This window comes from Balaenoptera musculus, chromosome 13 (genome assembly GCF_009873245.2).
Source record: "Balaenoptera musculus isolate JJ_BM4_2016_0621 chromosome 13, mBalMus1.pri.v3, whole genome shotgun sequence".
NCBI classification, from domain to species: Eukaryota; Metazoa; Chordata; class Mammalia; order Artiodactyla; family Balaenopteridae; genus Balaenoptera; species Balaenoptera musculus.
The window spans coordinates 10,610,674-10,632,878 of record NC_045797.1 but is presented as its reverse complement, the minus strand read 5'-3'; the positions used below and the strand labels follow the sequence as shown (position 1 = coordinate 10,632,878).

Here is a 22,205-nt window from a genome sequence, read left to right as displayed (position 1 = left end):
AAAACAGCAATCGACAAAAGGATGGAAGTAACAATTAATCTAAATAAGCCAGTAGGATTTTTAAAGAGGGGACACAACCAGAAACCCACCCCCTTCATGCTCCTCCTCCTATGTGAGGACAGAGGTGTGTGACAGGGCCAGGCAGCAGGAGGGACAGAAGAGCCACCACCAGGCAACACGGTGACCTGCAGGTGTCTGAGAGGAAAGGCCGATTCCTCCTGTGCCCGCTGACCCCGGAGACAGGACAAAGGCCATGGGGCAAGGGGCAGGTGGTGTGGCCCTGACCTGCAAATGTCTCCTCAGTGACACTGTATCAAGTGTCACCCATTCCTGCAGACTGGAGGATTCTTCCTCACCACACTTGATAGCTGCTGTTGGGCTTCCTGGAATTTTTAAGTCAGAATCCCCTCTGTTTCAGAAATAATTTTTGCAAAACACAACCTCTAGGGACTTCCCTGGTGGTCCAGTGGTTAAGACTTCACCTTCCAATGCAGGGGGTGCAGGTTTGATCCCTGGTCGGGGAGCTAAGATCCCACATGCTTCGGGGCCAAAAAACCAAAAACATAAAACAGAAGCAATATTGCAACAAAGTCAATAAAGACTTTAACAAATGGTCCACATCAAAAAAAAAAAAATCTTAAAAAAAAAAAAGCAAAAAAACCACAACCTCTGATAAGGCCTCCGTTATTTTAAGATGTTGGTACCTGGACAGGTCAAACGCTCCTCACGACCTCTCCCACCTTGGCTTGCGTCAATCGGATGTGGAAATTGGACATTTACACTTTGTTCGAGGCCCAGCCAAGCCAAAAAAAAAAAAAAGTCTCCGGGTCATCCCTGAGTTACAGCAATCACTTTCTAATCATTCTCTCCGCTCCTAAAGACTTCAGGCTCCTGGCAGGGGCACACGGATGCTGTGAGCCGTCTCTTGTGAATACGGGCTTCGCTGGGCCACCGCTCACTCCCGGGGACCCCAGCCCCTGAGGCATATGGTGAAGGCACTCGGAACTGGCAAAGGAAGCTCAGTAGATACCTTCACTTTCCTCCTCCTCCACCTCACTACTTCCCTTTGTAACTTATTTAGATTTGTCTTCGCTTTTTGCTGCATTTATGCAAATATCCATGACTCCCTGCTCTGAACCTAACAGCCCAGAGCTAAGACAGGAGATAGGACAGCCTGGAGGCAAACTTCGCTGGAAACACAGCCCAGGGGCAGCTCCCTTTGCCAGGACATCTCCCGTGAGAGCACAGCAGTGGCCTGGCCAGGAGGAGCGCGGGGCTAGGCTCCTTGGATAAAGCCTGGACCCAGAAGGCAGATGCTCCCGTAGACAGACAACTGCTAGCCTTTCTGCTTGCCTGCCATCCAGCCTGGGCAGGGCCTTTGTTTTGAGGGGTGGGTTCCACGTTTAGGGTTGCGACTGAACTCCTAGGGCTACAGACGGAAGGCTGAGGCAGCCAGGATCCACCCCACCCCTCCACAACCTCCCCATACGCTGCCTCTCCTCCAAATACATGTCAAACAGTCATTGAAAGGCTGTGTTCTCAGGGACCTGTATTCTCAGCCTGCCCAGGCATCTCCCTGAGCCAGCTGGACCTGCGTCCCACTCTCGCACTTTAGTGGAATGAGGATGGTTTAAGGGCCGCTGCCTCTAAGAAGCCTCCTTTGATTGGCTGACCTCCTCCTATGAGAACTGCATCTGTCCTGTCTTCTTCATACATACCCCTTGTGTACCCCCAACTAGTGAGTGCCTTGTAGCAAGGACAGTCTTAAATTTTTTTCACAAGTGCTCTAAATAAATACTCCAACATTCAGCTGGGCTCTATGGCAGAGTGCATTTCCAAATATGGCCAAACAAAGCTCTGCCACCTCTCATGTTCTTGTTACAATGTGACCGACACTCCTTCGGCTGAGTGGGGGGTTCTCTACTCCCTCCCTCTGAACACAAGTTGGGGCTCGCGACTATGCCAACCAATAGAACAAGGTGGAAGTGACGCTCTGTGAGGCTGGGCCACAGAACGGAGACAGCTTCCACGTGGTTCTCTCTTTCCAGGACACTCACTCAGAGAAAGCCAACCACCATGCTGTGAGGAAGCTCAAAAGAGCCCATGTGGAGAGGAACAGAGGCTGCTGCCCCAGCCACGAGCCAGCCTCACCCACCAGACACAAGAGCAAGTGAGACTTCCGATGACTCGCTCCCCAGCCCTTGAGTCCCCCAGCACAGGCTCCAGACCCTGTGAAGCAGAGACAAGCCATCTTCACTGCCCTTTCCAGACCCCTGACCCACACACTGCACGAGCATGATAAATGGTCGTCCAGTGACAGTAGGCAGATAGGAACTGGGGCAGAATCCATAAATGTGGCCACAGGATGAGCAGCTCCAAAGCTCCGCCCTCTCTGAAATGGGCGTTCGTTTACCACCCGAACATCCTTCTTTCCCTTCATCACAACGGAGCTCCTGTCCTTGGCTCCCGTAGGGCCATGGCTCAGGGTGCCTACCTTTCTACTCAGCCTCCTAAACCTCCATCTACCAGCCACATTTCCTCAGCGAGGCGGCTGCTCTGGGGAAAGAGGAACAAAGGGGACTGTTGTTTACAATCCAAGTGAAGTGCTTTCTTCCATGGAGCGCCCACCACCTCCATGGGGCTGTGATAGGGAAGAAGAAATCTAACCCCATACTGAATCTGTTTCTTTTACTTTAACCTTTGTATTCTATTGCTCTTGCTACAAGTTAATCACTAAAAGAATGTTGCCTATAGCCTGGAATATACAAGGTAGCCCATTCTCAAGGCTCTGACCTTTAAAGGTATAACACTTTCCCATTCACATAGAGATAAAAAGTTGCAGAACAGAGAATAACATTTGTCTCCTTGGAGGTTTATAGGAACATCGTGCCCTGACCTACAGGGACAGGTGCAAGAACAAAGGATTCCAGCATCAAGAAGTCTGCAACAACCAGCCACACCCCCTCCCCTTTTAGTATGAAAGAAGCCTGGGGCTTCCCTGGTGGCGCAGTGGTTGAGAGTCTGCCTGCCAATGCAGGGGACACGGGTTCGAGCCCTGGTCTGGGAAGATCCCACATGCCGCGGAGCAACTAGGCCCGTGAGCCACAATTACTGAGCCTGCGCGTCTGGAGCCTGTGCCCCGCAACAGGAGAGGCCGCGACAGTGAGAGGCCCGCGCACCGCGATTAAGAGTGGCCCCCGCTTGCCACAACTAGAGAAAGCCCTTGCACAGAAACGAAGACCCAACACAGCCAAAAATAAATAAATAAATAAATAATTTTAAAAAAAAAGAAGACTTAGCTTTTAAAAAAAAAAAAAAAAAAGAAGCCTGAATGGACCTTTGGGACACTAGTCCATCTTCAGAGTCTGCTGGCTTTCTGAATAAAGTCGCTAAGCCAAGCCCTCGCTTGGCTTTCTGGCCTCGTTTCTCATGCAGGACATCCCTGTTTCCACTTCTCACCCTTGGACACAGTCCACTCCCAGAAATCACGTCGGGTCCCTGCTCTAGAGCATTACATTTTTGACTTTAAAAGAGATGGGTGGGGCTTCCCTGTTGGCACAGTGGTTAAGAATCCTCCTGCCAATGCAAGGGACACGGGTTCGAGCCCTGGTCTGGGAAGATCCCACATGCCGCAGGGCAACTAAGCCCGTGAGCCACAACTACTGAGCTCATGTGCCACAACTACTGAAGCCCACGCGCCTAGAGCCCGTGCTCCACAACAAGAGAAGCCATCGCGATGAGGAGCCCATGCACCGCAACGAAGAGTAGCCCCCGCTCGCCGCAACCAGAGAAAGCCCGTGTGCAGCAACGAAGACCCAACGCAGCCAAAAATAAATAAATAAAACAGATAAATTAAAAAAAAGAAATGGGCTATCTACCACAACTTTTACGTAAAAATCTTATTCCTCCAAAGACTGATTAACTCTCACCAATCAAGCAACTAGAACAATTTCATCTACTTGCTATCACACTGACATCACAGATGGAGCAGCCAACAAAATTAAGCTCAAAAACTTGTAGACTCAAGCAAACCAAAAGCTATAAATCAGTAAGGATACTCCTTAAAAGAAAAAATGTAACTTTACCTGTGGCTGTAGCGAATGGCTATCATCAATCCAAGGTGCAATTAAAGAGAGGAATACATATTAAATAATATCAAGCATATGCTGAATTCACAAGAAAACTGACTTAACATGCCAATTTTTTTAAACATTTCTTAAAACACCTTCCTGCTAATGCTTCCTAAATAACACTTTTTTTTTTAAATAACACGTTTTAATGATCAATCTTTAGTTTCAACTTCACTCTTAAAGGATAATGGTATTTTGAAAAGGTCTTAAACAGGGTACAATATTCCACTGTGGATTAGACAGAAGGTGCCTCTCATCAGGAAAGACTTCCAAAACAGGGCTCTTTTTTGCCTTTTTAAAAACGCTTTCGGGGCTTCCCTGGTGGTGCAGTGGTTAGGAGTCCGCCTGCCAATGCAGGTGACATGGGTTCAAGCCCTGGTCCGGGAAGATCCCACGTGCTGTGTAACAGCTAAGCCCGTGCGCCACAGCTACTGAGCCTGCGCTCTAGAGCCCACGAGCCACAACTACTGAGCCCGTGTGCTGCAACTACTGAAGCCCATGCACCTAGAGCCCGTGCTCCGCAACAAGAGAAGCCACCGCAATGAGAAGCCCACGCACCGCAACGAAGAGTAGCCCCCGCTCGCCACAACTAGAGAAAGCCTGCACGCAGCAACGAAGACCCAACGCAGCCAAAAAAAAAAAAAAAATGCTTTAATGTTTATTTTTTATTTTTTATTGAGGTGTAATTGCCAAATAAAAGGGTATCTATTTAAAGTGATGACATATACACATACATTGCAAAATGGTTAACACACATTATCACATTAATTAACACACTCATCGCCTCACAGAGTTACCTTTTATTTCTTTTTTGGTGAGAACACTTAAGATCTGCTCTCTTAGCCACTTTCAACTATGCAATACAGCGTTGTTAACTACAGTCACCATGCTGTACATTAGACCCTCAGAACTTATTCTTCTTAGCCCTGGAAGTTTGTGCCCTTTGACCAACATCTCCCCATCTACCCCCACCCTGCAGCCCCTGGAAACCACCATTCTACTCTGTTTCCATGAGCAAAACAGGGCTCTTTCAGCTCTGAGACAAAGCTGTGAAAAGATGGGATTGCAGAGCGGATCTGATTCTGAGGTTTGCATTAGGAGAGCATGGCCACGCCCAGGTCCTGGGAGCGACCCTCTCACTACCTCCACCCCAGGGGGACTGACCACTTGGGCCAGAGCCTCCCTGAGGGGATCAGCACAGACTTCACCCTGATCCTGTCAGCTCAAGGCCAGCAAGGCAGCTCCGAGGACTGCAAGGAAATCGCACCTGTGATATACACGTGACATCAAGAGAAAGTGTACACGACTGCCGGGCACGGCCACAAGCAGAGCCCGAGGTGACACTGCGATTTCCTCCTTACCCTGTAGGGGTGTCAGGGAAACCTCTCAAGCACAACTAGGGGTTGGACCATATGGCCTGGGCCTCGGCTGGTTCACGCAAGGCCAGTGGTGGATTACATGAGAGCCACGTTCAACTGCTAACCATAGGGGTGTCAGCAAGTGATTTAAACTCTCAGAGCCTCAGTGTTCACAACTGTAAAATGGGCAAAGTAATTATGTTCTCACCAAATTAACATAAGGATGAAACAATTTTTCTATCTATGTGTTTGTGTGTATGCCCACGTGTGTACATACTGCCTGATGGATAGGAAAAAAACTCTATAAATAATCACTACCACTATTTATAGGCAACACCTCATTGATGAAAATGTCACACTCCAAAATTTAATTTTTAATTGTTTTTAAGTTTAATTTTTGCAACTTTGCAAGTATTTCATCCTGTAAAACACAGTGGTCAGCCCTAATCATGCCTATGTAAGTCTCACTAACCCGCTTGTGGCTGAATTATGGCATGACTAGTTTAAGAATCTCAATTGCAGTTAAAAACCAAAGCATCATCTATAACATCATTTCTGGGCCAAAAGTCCACCTAAGTAGCACCTTAACACCCCCAAACACGTCACTGCCCATTCCCTTGATGTCAGCTCCCATAGAAGTGAGGGTGGGGAGGTGACATTTGTGGCATCCTGCTGGGTGTTGCAAGATGACAGGAGGGTCCCTGGGGCAGTGGGAGGGTTGATGGGGTAAGCAAGAGCCAAGGGGAGGAAGAGTTAGGAGAAATCTTTGTGATAAGAAAGCCCAATTCTTCTAACCAGCTCAGGATACTTCGGAATCCCACAGCTAGTGTGGGAATAGCTCCAGAATCATTCGGCTGGGTGTCACCACTGCATGCACCTGAAGTATGGAATCAGCGATGGTGAGATGAGGCTTCATTTTACCGAAAGCATATCTAAAAGTGAAGGCATGAAATATATAACAGGTTGATTTCATAACCCCCTCGCCTGAATGCATTTAATTATCTATTTCAGCTCAGCCAGGAGTACATTTTCTCTGAGACTTCAGCAAACAGAAGAGGAAGATGCCTCAGGGACCATCAGGAATTTAAAGAAAAAGGAGGAAATTACTGGGGGAATGAAATAAAAGTAGAAACTGCAGCCTAAAAAGGTCAGAATGAGCAATTTACCAATTTCACAGGCTGGGTAACTTCACATTTCCTGGGGTTAAAAAGTTCTGGCTTACAGTTAGGCTAATTATAAGATAATTTTACTGCCTGAATATTTTGATAAGCTTTGGAGTACTGTTTAACTGGTGGCTTTCCACAGTTGAAAGATAAGCCCTTGCTGGAGTAGGGAGAGGAAATGGGTCTGGGGAAGGACAAGAATAAGAAAAAAAAGCAGAAAAAGTTGTTACATGGCAGCTGTGCTGGTTAAAAGGGGCTAGGAGATAAATCCTTCACAGAAGCAAATTTGAATTAAGCATTTTTATTAGTCTTTTCTTGGCTTCTGAATCAAATATGTTTTACAGTCATTTTTAAAAGGACACCTTTGTTAAGGAAGAGAGTGTGAACCTTGGGATGGTACGGACCAGCCACAGAATCCCGCAGGTCTCCAAAGATGCGCTAGGGAACAGGATGGTTGGCACCTGTACAAAGACCCCAGAGCTATGTGGGAACCCACTGATGGGACGGATGGGAACAGGTCATTGTACAGTCCTTCTGGAAACCTGGCTTAAACGCCACAAAGAATGCACTGGATCTGATTAGGCAGCCCTGAGAAGGTACTGGAACAGCGTAGAAAGTTACTGCGGGCCTCGCCATGAAACCCCACATTGGAACAGGTAAATGAGGCCAGTGAGCTGTGTGGGGAGCCTCCTTATGTCTCCTCCTCCTCCTCCATCCTACATATTATCTGACCCTAGAGAAGGCAGGGGAGGCAGAGACTTCTCTGAGGTTTCTGCCCCATAGAAAATGCCACATCAAGGTAACTGGGCCATCTGCTGAGAGGGGCCAGAGTTGCTTTTCTCCCTCAGCCTTAGGGCCGTCCATCAGCCAGCCAGGCCCCTGTGAGCCCTCACCCTGGCCAAGACGCATCAGCATCTCAGAAATTCTTCGAGCAAGTCTCACCACTGCCTGTGTGTGCACACACAGGCACATGTGCACACATTCACACCCGACTCACTCGTATGTGTGTGCACATAGGCACACATGTGCACACTCGCGTGTGCGTGCACACGCTTACACACAGAGGCACATCCACACGCATGTATGCATGCACAGGTATGTGTGCATTCCTATTCACGCATGCATGTGCACATATAAATAAGCACGTGTTCCTGGGTGCACACGTGCACGCACATGCTTATACAATACTCGCATGCACCAGCACATGTGCACATATACGTACGGATACACATTCCTACAGCCATGTGTATATGCATTCACCCATGTGCATAGAGACACTTTGGCATTTGGAGAGGCCCATTGAGCCTCTTGAGACAAAGGGGGGCCTCAGACAATTGACCCTTTTGTTGCTGGTCTCAGCAGGGGCCCTGGGGAGAGAGAGGGGGGAGGCCCGGGGGTTGGCCCCCTGACCCCAGCCCAGCCCGGGCTGAGGCCCAGGGACACGGAGGTCAGCGGAGTTTTGTGCAGACACCCTCCATCGAGAACACCCCCCCGGGACATACTGTAAGTATTGCCAGAGAGCACTTAACAAACTCCCATTCGGAGTACTTCTTTCGAGATTCCCACAATTTGTTAATAACAAAATTCAATCACATTTTAATGGCCAGGAAAGAGTAATTTAACTTTTTTTTTTTTTTCAAAATCTCCACCAACTACAAAAAACCTTTTTCCTGCTGCTTCGGCCTGAAAATGCTCCTTTTTTGGAACAGCTGACCGAGGCAGCTGTTTCGTATCAAGTCTAGGGGTTTTCTATATGACCCAGGGAGCTCAGACAACTGGCAGGCCTTCCTGCATTAAAGGGTAATCTGAGAATAATTTGCCATAAAACACCCAGAAGTGGGCCAGCTGTAGCCGGATACACCCTATAAAGCACCACGTGGATTGCGCAGACCTTGTAAAATAATCATAATTTTAGAAAACACAGTTTTAAAATCCATCTTTTGAAAAAACTTTAAAGGAAAGGAGTGGCTGGCACTGTCTTAGAAGGCAGTAGGGAACGTCCTTACAGGTGCACGGACTGTCACCAAGCGCCTCTTCCCTAAGGCCCGCTGGCCCAAGGGTCCCTGTGTTGCTGGGAATCTGCTGTGCTTCGTGTTTACGATGTGCTGTCACACACACAAGGCTGCCAGCGGCAGGTGAGGAGGAGAAGTCCAGTAAGGGCCAGCCTCCAAGTCATCCAGCTGGTGAGTGGCGCTCCAAGTGTGAGTCCAGAACTTTCTAGACCAGGGGTGGTCTGCTGGCCGGGGCTATGACCAGAAGCCACGCCCCTTCACGTGGTCGGCCACCAACCAGCCACAGCCCTGGCACCAGTGCTCCCCGTTCCTCAAAAAAAAGCTGGACATCAGGGGTTTTATTATGAAAACTCCCATGTTTGAAACTGATTTGACTATTTTTCAAAAACTACGGGAGCCAAACAAAACATGTCAGTGGAATTTGGCCAGGGGGCCACGGGTCTGCAACCTCGCTTTACACCTTTCCACGTTGCCAAGGCTCTCCTCGGGTTTTCCAGGCTTCCAATCTTGAATTAATGAGTTTGTGACAAGTTTGGGGAAAGCCTTCCTGTTAGGTGTGACTCTTCCCTCCCTTTCCTATACTTCGGTGGTGCTTTTTTTATAGTTTTTTTTTTTTTTTTTTAATTTCAAGGGTCCAAAGATTTATAACATCACAAAATAAACTCACAGAGAAAGGTTGTTGTTTATTTTCCTCCTGTATTTTTTAAACGATTTCCTCCCCTTTTCTGGGAAATATGGGAAAGGAGCGTGAAGGGGAGAAGAAGGGCCATGGCGTGGACAGAATCCCACACAAACAGAGCCACAGTGTGCTGGTCCAAGGATGGGAGGCAGGGAGAAAGTGATCCACCGAACGCATCCTATTAACCCCTTCTCTGGCTCTCCTTCCAACACTGTCCTCTCCTCCTAATAGCCAGGGCCCCCGTGCTCCCGCAAGCAGCACCTTCCAGAGCTGGTCTTCCTGCAGGTAACACCCCAGACTTCCTGCCCCTCCGTGCGTGACTCTGAAACCCTGCCACACACGCCACAACCCACTAGTCCTCAGCAGTGGACGTCCGTCTAGGGCTCTCTTAGGCACTCGCTACTTCCTCTGAAAAATTAACTATGCTGGACCAGCCGATGCTTATGGTCAGTCGCAGGGAGCTTTGTGGCCCAGTCTCCCGCTTTTTCTTGCCTCTTTCCTCACGTTACCTATTTCGTGGGGTTGTTTTAGGCAGATTAACTTAGACTTCTGGGATGAGGAGGAGCAGTCACAGCATCTCCTGCAAACTTGTGAGCAATGCAAGTTCTCAGGCCCTGACCCAGACCTACTGAATCGGAAACTCTGGTGGGGGAGTGGAGTGCGGGGCAGGTAGCCAGCCCTCCAGGGGTCAAGTTTAGGAAGCGCTGAAAGAGATGATGTACGGAAAGAACTCAGCAAAAGGCTTGGCACAGGTGAATTCTTAGTAACTATGACGACGATGATGATGAGGTAACATTGACAATGTTACAGTTCATAATAAAACTGTTTTCATTTTATGTCCTCTTAATGTCATGTCAATGTCCTACACTCAACTGCAGGGATTATCATCGCTGTGAGCTCAGCCAGCTAGTAGGCCCGGGGTGATGTTTGGGGAGATGAGGCCTCCTGGGGCTCACAGGTGATTACCCACTCTGCAGGGAGAGGTGTCCGCACCCGGCTGAGATCCACTGTGTGCTGTCCACAAACAAGTACAGGGCCGGCTTCGTGGAGGCCAAGGGCAAAGTCTCAACAGGCTGCAGCCCTGCCCTCCCCCCGCTGTGCTTCTCTCTCTCATTCCCATCAAAAGAGGGAGGAGACGGCAAGAAAGGCAGGAGGAAGAAACAACAACAACATATTTCTCATTATTGAGTTTATTTCGTGATGTTATCCTTCCTTGGGCCCTTAAAATTAAATTAAAAAAAAAAACTGAAAAAGCTAAAGAAAAAGTCACACTTAAGTTTAGGAAAAGAAGGGCATATGTATAATATGTAAACTCTTTCCAGATTTGTCGGAAACCTAGTAATTCAAATCTGAAACTTTCAGAACCTGATGTAAAACTTGCTAAATCAATGGAAATTAACATTGAACAAACACTGAAACCTAGGCCGTGGTTGTTTCACCAACCTAAGAAAACAAGTTGCTTTTAAGTCTCTAAGCCCCAAGTAACTGAAAAGGTAAGACCCGTGATACTGCCGTTCTTCCTCGCAGTTCCTGGGAACCTAAGCCAGGCACCATCTTTTTGGAGTAAAAGTTAAACAGCTCTGCTTGGAAAGCTTGGAGATGAGTTTTCACAAGGACTTGCTTTGTCCCCCAATTCGCACAAATTAAAAACATCTGTGAGTCTGGAGTTGCTGCCCGTTCCCCCCCCTCCCCAAGCAACAGCACCTGGGCCCCCTTCTGCCAGGCATCTCCCAGGGACCAAGCCCCATGAGCCATGGGTCAAGGGACCACCCCCTGCCCTGCTCTCAACCTCGGTACCATCCTCTGCAGAGAAACAACAGTAACTGCAGCCCCTCCCCAGGAGACGGGGCTGGACACTCTCAGGGCCGAGCAGTGACGAGGACTCCAGGAGGCCAGCTATCATCCTTGTCATTGTCATTAAGTGGCCGTGGTCTGTCCACCTGTGTCACAGCAGAGTGAACTCATGGGCGTACATCAGGGCCCAGTTACTCACCTTTGTGTGGCCGGTACCCAGAGCTGGATAAACAGGGCTGCCAGAGAGCTTCATGAACCACTGCATTCACTCCAGGGAGAATTCAGCTTGTATTCATTGAATTCACTTACAGCCTGTAAGGGTCAGAGGAGCTGACCGTATTTTTTTAAGTTTTAGGTTTCCAACAAAATAACAGTAGATTTTGGTTTCTTGGCTTCTCTTGATATGAATGGTTGGGTATTCGATAATATGAAGAAACCGCACACTCTTTTCGTAGAAAACCTAATTTGCACCGGCGTGACGATGGACGTGGATTCTGTGTGCAGCCTACATCACAGAACAACTAACCCAGAAAACTCTGGAACTTGCAGTGGCAAACACTACTTAAGTGAAAGCTTGATTATAAGCCAGAGTCGGCCAGGGGAGAAGGAAGAGGCTGAAGAGAAGAAAAGGAAATGTACGCGGACTGAAGGGGACAAATGGGTGACACCCTCACATGCAGTCAATAACAAGAGTATTTTAGGGCATTTCTATGGTGGATTTTGGCCTGTTCAATACAAGAAAATGAAAGGCCGTTCATAGCCTGTCACTGCAGCTTAGCGACCCCAAAACCGCTCGTTGACCCACTCTGACCCCCAGATCCTCATCGGAGTCAAGAGTAAAACTCCCAGGAAAGGAAATCCCTTTTTAATGTAAGACACAAAAATACTTTTAAAGAACCTGTTTCAAAGAAAGAACACCAGTGTTCTTCCTTCTAGCTCTTACCTACTTTCTCCTCTAATCAAATTCTTACCAGAAAGAAATTCACAAAAACATAAACAGACAAACAAAAATCCCTCCTCCCAGGTATATGGGACGTGGGCTAAAATGAGGCCCTCCAGAAAACATGACAGCAGCTGTTAAAAAGACCGCAGTAAAAAGAATTTAAAAAATAATTTTAAAAAACAGTGCAGTAGATCCACTGTTGAAAAAGAGACAATATATTTTTAAGTAAACACTTAATTATGAGATAATTGTATTAACAGATTCACATGCAGGTATCTGAAATTATATAGAGAAATAATGGAGAGAAGCCCCATGTATCCTTTGCCCAGTTTCCTCCAAGATGTCATCCCCAGTGACATCTTGCAAAATTATCATGCAATATCAGTGAGGGTATTGACATCAATACAGTCCAGCTACAGAACATTTCTGTCACCTTGCGTTGCCCTTTTATAAATGCATCCATTTCCCTCCCACACTTATCCCTGTTTAGCCCCTGGCAACCATCAGTCTGTTCTCCAGTCCTGTAATTTTGCCTTTTCGAGAATGTAATATAAATGGAAGCCTACAGTATGTAACCTTTGGGAATTAGAGCTTTTCATTCAGCATCATTCTCTGGAGATTGATCCAGTTGGCTGCATGTACCAATAGTTCATTCCTTTTCATTGCTGAGCAGTATTCCATGGCATACTGGAATACCACAGCCAAGTAATCTGTTAAAGGACATCTGGACTATTTGCAGTTTAGGACTATTATGCGTAAAGCTGCTATGAACATTCATATGCAGGTATCTGCATGAACATAAGTTTTCATTTCTCTGGGATAAATGCCCAGGAGTGCAACTGCTGGTCATATGGTAGTTGCATGTTCAATTTTATAAGAAACTGCCAAACCGATTTCCAAAGTGGTTGTACTGTTTTACAATCCCACCAGAAATGTATGAATGATACTGTTTCTCTGCATCCTCACTAGCTTTTGGTGTTACCACTTTTTAAAAAAATTTGTGCCATTCTGATAGGTATTATTCTGATAGCCATTGTGGTTTTAATTTACATTTTCCTAAGTGTCTCATGATGTTGAACATCTTTTCATGTGCTTATTTGCCAACGGTAGATTCTGCTCAGTGAAATGTTTGCCCATTTTCTATTTGGATTGGTTGTTTTTCACTGTTGAGTTTTGAGAACTCTTTCTATATTCTGTATACTAGTCCTTTGTCAGATATGTGGTTTACAAATATTTTCTCCCAGTCTGTAGCCTGTCTTTTCATCTGTGTAACAAGGTCTTTACAGAGCGAAAGTTATTTGTTTTGATGAAGTCCAACTTATCAATTCTTTCTTTAAGGGATATGCCTTGGTGTCTACTCTAGTGAGGTGGATGGACCTAGAGTCTGTCATACAGAGTGAAGTAAGTCAGAAAGAGAAAAACAAATACCATATGCTAATGCATATATATGGAATTTTTTTAAAATGGTACTGATGAACCTAGTGGCAGGGCAGCAATAAAGATGCAGACATAGAGAATGAACTTGAGGACACAGGGCTGGGGGGCAGGGCGGGGGAGGGGGAAGCTGGGGGCAAAGTGAGAGTAGCATCGACTACCAAATGTCAAATAGCTAGCTAGTGGGAAGCAGCCGCATAGCACAGGGAGATCAGCTCGGTGCTTTGTGACCACCTAGAGGGGTGGGATAGGCAGGGTGGGAGGGAGACGCAAGAGGGAGGAGATATGGGGATATATGTACATGTATAGCTGATTCACTTTGTTATAAAGCAGAAACTAACACAGCATTGTGAAGCAATTATACTCCAATAAAGATGTACAAAAAAACTTTTAAAATAAAAGTATTTTTTAAAAAACTCTTTGTATACCCGTAGACCCCAAAGATTTTCTCCTATTTTATCTGAAAGTTTAATAAATTTATCTTTTACATTTAAAACCATGATGTATTTTGAGTTAACTTTTGTATAAGGTGTGAGACATTTTTTTAAGATTTTAATTTTATTGGAATATAGTTGATTTACAACGTTGTGTTAGTTTGTGTGTACAGCAAAGTGATTCAGTTATACAAATACATATATTCATTCTTTTTTAGATTCTTTCCTCATATGGGTTATCACAGAATATTGGGTAGAGTTCCCTGTGCTAACATTTTGCAGGGGGGTCGGGGGGGCATTGTTTGTTTGTTTACAGATGTCCAATTGCTCCAGCCCCATTTGTTGAAAAGGCTATCTTTTATTCCATTGAATTTCTTCTGCACTTTTGTAAAGAATCAGTTGGGCATATTTATTGGGGTTTATTTCTGGGCTCCCTATTCTGTTCCATCGATCTATTTGTCTGTCTCTCTGCCAAAACCACTAGACTTGATTACTACATAAATATTGAAATTGAGTAGACTGACTCCATCCACCTTATTCTTTTTCAAAAAAAAAATTTTTAGGGACTTCCCTGCTGGCGCAGTGGTTAAGAATCTGCCTGCCAATGCAGGGGACAAGGGTTCGAGCCCTGGTCTGGGAAGATCCCACATGCCGCGGAGCAACTAAGCCCGTGCGCCACAACTACTGAGCCTGCGCTCTAGAGCCCATGAGCCACAACTACTGAGCCCACGTGCTGCAACTACTGAAGCCCGCGCACCTAGAGCCTGTGCTCCGCAACAAGAGAAGCCACCACAGTGAGAAGCCCGCGCACCGCGACGAAGAGTAGCCCCCGCTCGCCGCAACTAGAGAAAGCCCACACGCAGCAACGAAGACCCAACGCAGCCAAAAATAAATAAATAAATTAATTAATTAATTTAAAAAATTTTTTTAGCTATTCTGCTTCCTTTGCCTTCCCATATAAACTGTAGAATAATCTTGTGTATATTCACACAAAAAAATCTTGCTGGAATTTTGATAGAAATTGCATTAAACCTGTATATCAATTTTGAAGAAAATTGGCATCACTACTATATGGAGTCACCCAATCCATAAATGTGGTATGTGTCTCCATTCATTTAGATCTTCTTTTATTTCTTTCATTACCATTGTATAATTTTCAGCATGCAGTTCCTATACACGTTTGTTAGATTTACTTCTGCGAATTTCTCCTCTCTCTCTTTTTGAGCAAGTGTAAATTATTTTGGTGTCCACATGTTCGTTGTTAATATATAGAAATACACTTTATTTGTGTATGTTTATCTTGGGTACTGCAACCTGCTAAATTCACTTAGCAGGTTCTAGGAGAGTTTTCGTAGGTTCCTTGGGCTTTCTGTATAGACAAGCATCATCTCCAGATAGGATTGGTTTTGTTTCTTCTTTTCTCATCCAAATGCCTTTTCTTTTCTTGCTTTACTGCACCAGCTGGAAGTCCAGCACTATGTTGAGTAAGAGTAGTGAAAGCAGGCACCCTTGCCTTGTTCCCAATTGTAGGAAGAAAGCATGCAGTCATTCACCATTATGTATAATGTTAGCTACGGGGGAGGGTTGTAGATGTCCTGTATCAAATTGAGGAAGTTCCCTTCTATTCCTATTTTTCTGATAGTTTTTATCATGAATGGGTGTTGAATTCTGTCAAATGCTTATTAAAAACACTTATCCTCCTTTAAACTCTCCCCTCTCTTCTCCTCTGTCTAGTTTTTTAAAAAATACACAAAACGAATGAAAAACCAAGCCCTCTGTCCAGGTGTATAGAACATAGGCTAAGATGAAGCTTTCCATAGAACACAATCACAGGTGTTACAAAAGAGTGCAGTAGATCTGATGTGAAAAGTGCCACAACATACTTTTAAGCAAAAAAAAAAAATTGCAGGTACAATCTAAATGTGCATATAATGTGTTGAGGGGATATCTGATATTGAATGGTTATATATATAATTATTAGAAAGGAAGTCTGGAAGACTAAATACCAAATTGTTGGATGGGAGGGGTTTGGGTGGAAAAGAATCTTCACTCCCTATCATTTTATACTCTTCTCCAGTGTGTAATGTGAATGCTTTAACATAAGCAGGTATTAATTGGTAATTTTTAAACGATCTAATAAGGGAAAGTATGGAAAACAACTACCTTGCAAAATGCTATGAACCATGTACTTTTTGCATAGCTGAATGCAATTTTTCTCTTAAGATGCTGTCTTTTGTCAGCCTGAAACATGGATGCTTTGGCAAGGAGATATTATTAAAATATGTTCCACCGCCACTCAAATTCACACTGAATAAAAAGGACAACATTTTGAAATAAAGATTCAAGAAAGGGAGTAAAAGAATGAGGACACATCTCTTGGTAATAAAGTCTCTCACCCCTACCCCAGTAGATTCTCACAAAGGTTCCATCTCATGACCTGAATTTTTAGGTCAGTATAACCTAAAGGTGCTAACTTCGGACTTTGCTAGGAGGGGAGGGAATTTGTCGAAATTGATGGATTTGATAGAGGCAGTGACTGAAACGCTGCACACACACCCAGCAGAGGGGGAGAAAGACACAACCAGACAAAGAGAGCCCTACCGAAGTGTGATTGTGTGGTCACTGGGATACGGAGAAGAAATGAGGCAAAACGCCTTCTCCAGTTTACAAGCACTGCTGTGAGCCACCACTGCCTCATCAGGTGACAGAAGAAACCTTCTGAGTTTTCTCCATATTTCCAGGACAATTCTCCAAGGTGCGTTCTCTTCCTCGGAAGAGAAAAATCAACTTCCCAAAGAGTAATCAAGTCAAGCGACACAGCTGAGGGGAGACCAGCACACCCCAGGGCTACCAGTGAGGCGTGGGACCAGTAATAACCACCACCAACAAAGACCCAGAGACACAAACCCACCTCCCGAAGCGGATGCCAATCAGACTACAATGAGCTGGCACTCCAAAGTGAGGTGGGGTTGGAGCTTGGGAAGTTCAGCAGGTAAAAAGCTGTAGCACTGGCATAAATGGCACAGTCACTGAATCAGAAAATCTAACCAGTATCAGACATATGGGAAAATACTCAAGCTTAGGATGTAATATGAAAAAGGCAGAACATAAGTGATAAGCATTTCCACACTGACGTTACAACCACAGAAAAAGGTAACACGGGTGACTCCCCCCTCATCCTCAGCTCACCGGCCCAGCCACCCTCTGGGGTCAGCCAATGTCTCCAGCTGAGCTGCTCTGGACCCCGCCCCTCCCCGTGAACCCCACTGCCACCTCCTTGAGAGCGTCACCTTCCCTCCCAGGAAGCACAGCGAGAGCTTCCTAAGGGGCTGCCTTTCTCCAGCTGAAAACTCCGAGCTGATCACACTGCCGAGCCCTGTGCAACGCCCTTGTGGGACCCCAGTGGCCGCGTGACGAAGCCGAGACTACAGAGCCACCTCACCTGCCCCTTTTTCAACCAGCCGCCCCTTTCACTCCCACCTGGCTCATCAAATCAGCCCCACATTCCCAAACGCAGTGCATGCTACTCCCTTTCCCATCCCATTCCCCGCAGTGCTCTTCTCTCCTCAGTCACCTTTCAAATCCTATTCATCCTACAAACCCCCTCAAACATCATGACCCCTGGGAGGCTTCTCTGCCCCACCCCAGCTTTCATCAGCCCCTCTTCCGGCTCCTTCGCCCAGCATGTGCGAGGCTGCGATCTGTGTACAGACGCCTTTCCAGCATCCTGCAAGCTCTCGGAGGGCGGGCTTTCATCTTCCATCCCATGCCTGGTCCACAGGGAATCCAGGAGTTCAGTGAACATTTGTTGAAATCATGGGTTTTGTATTCCCTTCGTTGCTCTCCTTTAACATGGTTACGCAGTTGTCTGTGGGCGTTAAGTTACATGAAATTTGTATTTGCCTCCCTCCCGCCGCAGATGCCTCCACGTTCTTGTGCTATGGTGCAATGGCCACCAATGACAAAGTTGTGCTTACTTCTCTCTGTGTGGAAACTGCCCATTTTATGCAAGTGAGATACAGGGTTCCAGCTCCATCATCGATGTTTATGAAAAGCCTATTGTGTGTAAGACACGGAGGAGGTCATAAAGAGGCACAGGGCATGATCCCTGAGCTCGGAGAGTACAACATAAACCAAGAAAATAGCTTCATTATCCGCTGTGTTAAGTGCCAGACTCCAGGGGTTCCCGGGAGGGCGACCTGGCTGTGAAACCTTCACAGAGGAGCTGGGGCTGGAGCTGGGCCTCAAGGACTCACACAGATATGAGAACAAGGGTGACTATCACGTGGGGACCTCGGCATCAGCAATGGCTTAGCAGTAAGGACTCTGAGTCAGACAGGAAGTTTGGACAATAATACACCTCTGGGTGGCATCCACCAAGCACTGTCTGCAGGTCAAATACGGTGCCAAGCACAGCAGAAACGTCGCTTCATCTAAGCCTCATAAAATCGCTGAGAATGAAGCATGACTATTCCCATTTGGGTATGGGGAGATGGAGATTCAGAGAGTATGCTACCTTGCCTAAGGTCACACAGCTAGAAAATCACTGAATGCCTGGGGATATTTGGACTGGAGGATTGAGGGTCTTTTTTTTAGTTTAAACAAATAAGAGTTTATTTTTTTATAATAAGTCATCTGAAGGTGGGTGAGTGCTGATGTTGGTTTCGCTGCTCAACAATGTCCTTAGGGACCAGGTCCTATAGAGGTCCATCTTTAGCAACTGGCTTCTCATCCTTGTGCTTGTTGCCTCATGATCACAAAACGGCTGTTGCAGCCCCAAGCATCATGCCGTATTAAGTGTCTTAAGTACAATGCTAAACATTGGGAGCATGAGCCTGGAGACAATAGAGAGATGCTGAAGGTGTGTGACCAAGGTAGACATACTCAGTGATGTTTCTGCAAGGTTCATCTTGGCCTTTGCTTAAAAGGAATTGGAGGAGAGAGATTCTAAGAGAGAAAGCTTTCCTTTAATGTGCTATATTTTTGGCCAAAGATACATTTCATTCTTTGTTGATAAGCAACCAATTTGCAAATGGGAAATTAAATAAAACATCCAGCTTTGTGGGGACTGTGGGAGTTGCAGGGCTGTCTCTGTCCTTTGGTGTCAGACTTCCCTGACCCCTCTCAGCCCGGCGCTCTGGAGCAATCTCTAAGTCTTCTGGAATATCCAGCACTCCTCACTCTCTCTCCAGTCCTTTATACCTTCCTGCCACAGGTTATGCCCAGAACCATGGCTCAGGCCTTCAGTCAACCACAGAAGGAAGATGTCACACCGAAATGAAGGAAATGAATATTTTTCAGGGTTCTATGAAAAACCTCCACTGTGGCTGGGGGCCCAGGACATTTCTCCACCAAGACCCTCAGAGTCCCGTATAGAGGGTATAAGGCCATTTGATGCAGTACTGTCTCTAAAAGCAAAACTGTGGAAACAGCATAAATGTCCACTAGGAAGGGTCTGGTTATATTGGACTACTACGCATGATTTAAAAGATTGAGGAACTTTTCTATATACTGACTTAGAAAGATCTCTGAGAATTAGGGCTGGGTGAAAAACAGCAGGCAGAAATTCACTTCTAATGTGGCCTTGTGAACCCTCTCCAGACTGACCCTCCCATAGATAACAGCTATAAACTCTGAGCAAAGTGCAAAAACAACTACTGAGAATTTTGGAGAGTAAAAACAAGCAAACAGCTTATAGAGGAGGGTCAAAAAAATTGGAAGTAGGGACTTCCCCGGTGGTCCAGTGGGTAAGACTCCACGCTCCCAATGCAGGGAGCCCAAGTTCGATCCCTGGTCGGGGAACTAGATCCCACACGCATGCCGCAACTAAGAAGTCCGCAGGCCGCAACTAAGAAGTCCGCATGCCACAGCTAAGACCCGGCACAGCCTAAGTAAATAAATAAATAAATAAATAAATACTTTTTTTTAAAAAAAAAAGTTAAAAAAAAATTTGAAGTAGCACCTGGCACAGAGTGAACTTCCTGGCTTTTCGTGGTTGTTGTTTTCCTGGGATTTGCCCTGAAAACAGGCCACAGTGGAGGAGCAGGACAGCACGGAGGCAAAACTCTGAGAGAAAAATCCTGTTGTCTTGCTGGCTAGAGGCACTGGGAAAAGGAGCAAAGGCAACTATGGTCCCTGGCGTGTGTGAAGGAGCCCAAAGAGGCAAGAGTAGAAGAAGGGGTTCTCCTGACTTTGTACATGAACTCTGGATGAATCTCAGGCTGACCGCTAAACCACAATGCATGGGACAAAGCAGTGCATCAAAGGCTTGAAGAACTGAACTTAGACTTGAACCCACAGAAAAAGCTCAAGGTCAGGCCTTGAGTCTAACCAGGTTAATTGCCTGCTAAAATAAACCATCAACATTCTTTAGAAGACTATAGCATAACTCAAAGTCCTCAAAACATAATATTCACAACATCCAGGATATAATCCAAAATTGCTCAATTTATGAAGAACCAGGAAAATGTGCCCTGTTCACAAGAGAAATGACTATCAATAAATACCTACCCTAGAATGATCCAGATGTTGAAGTAATCAGATAAGGGCTTTCAAGCAGATATTATTACCATGCTCCATGAGGTCAAGGCAAGTATTCTCTAGTTAACGAAAAGATAAGCAATCTCAGCAGAAAAACAGAAGATAAAAATAAGAAATAAATGAAATTTTTAGTTTTGTAAATATACAATATCTGAAAATAGAAGTTCACTGAACAGGCTTAACAGCAGAATGGAGATTCCAAAGGAAAAAGTCAGTGAGCTTAAAGATAGATCAATATAAATTATCCAAAAGAGAGAGGTAAAAAATGAACATAAAAGAAGATATAAATAAATGGAAGGATATGTATTTGAAGACTCATGTTCATGTATTTGGAAGACTCAATATTATTAATATGTCAGTTCTTGGGATCCCAACACAATCCCAATCAAGTTCCCACCAAGTTACTTAATAGATATTGATAAACTGCTTCTAAAATTTATATGAAAAGGCAAAGGACCTAGAATAGCCAAAACAACAATGAAGAAGAACAAACTCGAAGGACTCACACTATCCAATTTCAAATAGAAGACCCAGAAATAGCCCCACAAAAATATAGTCAACTGAGTTTTAACAAAGCTGCAAAGGCAATTCAACTGAGAAAAGTTAGTCTTTTTGGCAAATGGTGCTGGAACAGTTGGACATCCATATGCAAAAAAAAAGGGGGGGGGGTGGACCTACACACAGACCTTATACCTTAAACAGAATTAACTTAAAATGGGTTCCAAACCTAAATGTAAAATGCAAAACCATAAAACTACTAGAAGAAAACATAGGAGAAAATCTATGCAACTTTGGGTCTGTGATGAGTTTTAGATAAGCCACCAAAAGCACAATCCGTGAAAGAAAAGCTAAATAAATTGAAATTTGTTAAAATTAGAAAGTGTCTATGTCAGAGACACTTTGTTAAGAGAATGAAAGCCGCAACTTGGGAGAAAATCTTTGCAAAACACATATCTGATAAAGGACTGATACCCAAAATATCCAAAGATCTCTTAAAACTTGAGAATAAGAAGGGCTTCCCTGGTGGTGCAGTGGTTAAGAATCTGCCTGCCAATGCAAGGGACACGGGTTCGAGCCCTGGTCCAGGAAGATCCCACATGCCGTGGAGCAACTAAGCCCGTGCGCCACAACTACTGAGCCTGCGCTCTAGAGCCCGCAAGCTACAAGTACTGAGACCGTGTGCCACAACTACTGAAGCCTGCTCACCTAGAGCCTGTGCTATGCAACAAGAGAAGCCACCACAGTGAGAAGCCCGCGCACCACAACGGACAGTAGCCCCCGCTCGCCGCTACCAGAGAAAAGCCCGCGCGCAGCAGCAAAGACCCAACACAGCCAAAAAAAAACTTAATTAAAAAAATGGACAAAAATTCTGAAGAGACACTTCACCAAAAAATATATACAGAGGTCAAGTAAGGATATGCAAAGATGCCCAACGGCATATGTCATCAGGGAAATGCAAATTGAAACAACTTGATACCACTATACACCTATTAGAATAGCTAAAATCCAAAACACTGACAATAGCTGGAAAGGATCCAGAGTAATGAGAAATCTCTCGTTCATTGTTGGTGAGAATGCAGATAGAGCAGGTAGAGCCCCTTTGGAAGAGAGTCTGGCAATTTCTTACAAAGCCAAATATAGTCCTACCATATAATCCAAAATACTCCTAGGTATTTGCCCAAATGATCTGAAAACTTATGTCCACACAAAAACCTGCA

The 22,205-nt window shown here is 45.4% G+C and overlaps 1 protein-coding gene across 1 annotated transcript in view; it reads right to left on the bottom strand.

Moving 5' to 3' along the window:
• Positions 1-22,205, bottom strand: part of ACOXL (acyl-CoA oxidase like) — a 317,745-nt gene that overhangs the window by 252,625 nt on the left and 42,915 nt on the right. The window contains 1 exon segment of the mRNA XM_036873780.1: positions 4,086-4,120. Coding sequence (XP_036729675.1) covers positions 4,086-4,120 — 35 coding nt within the window.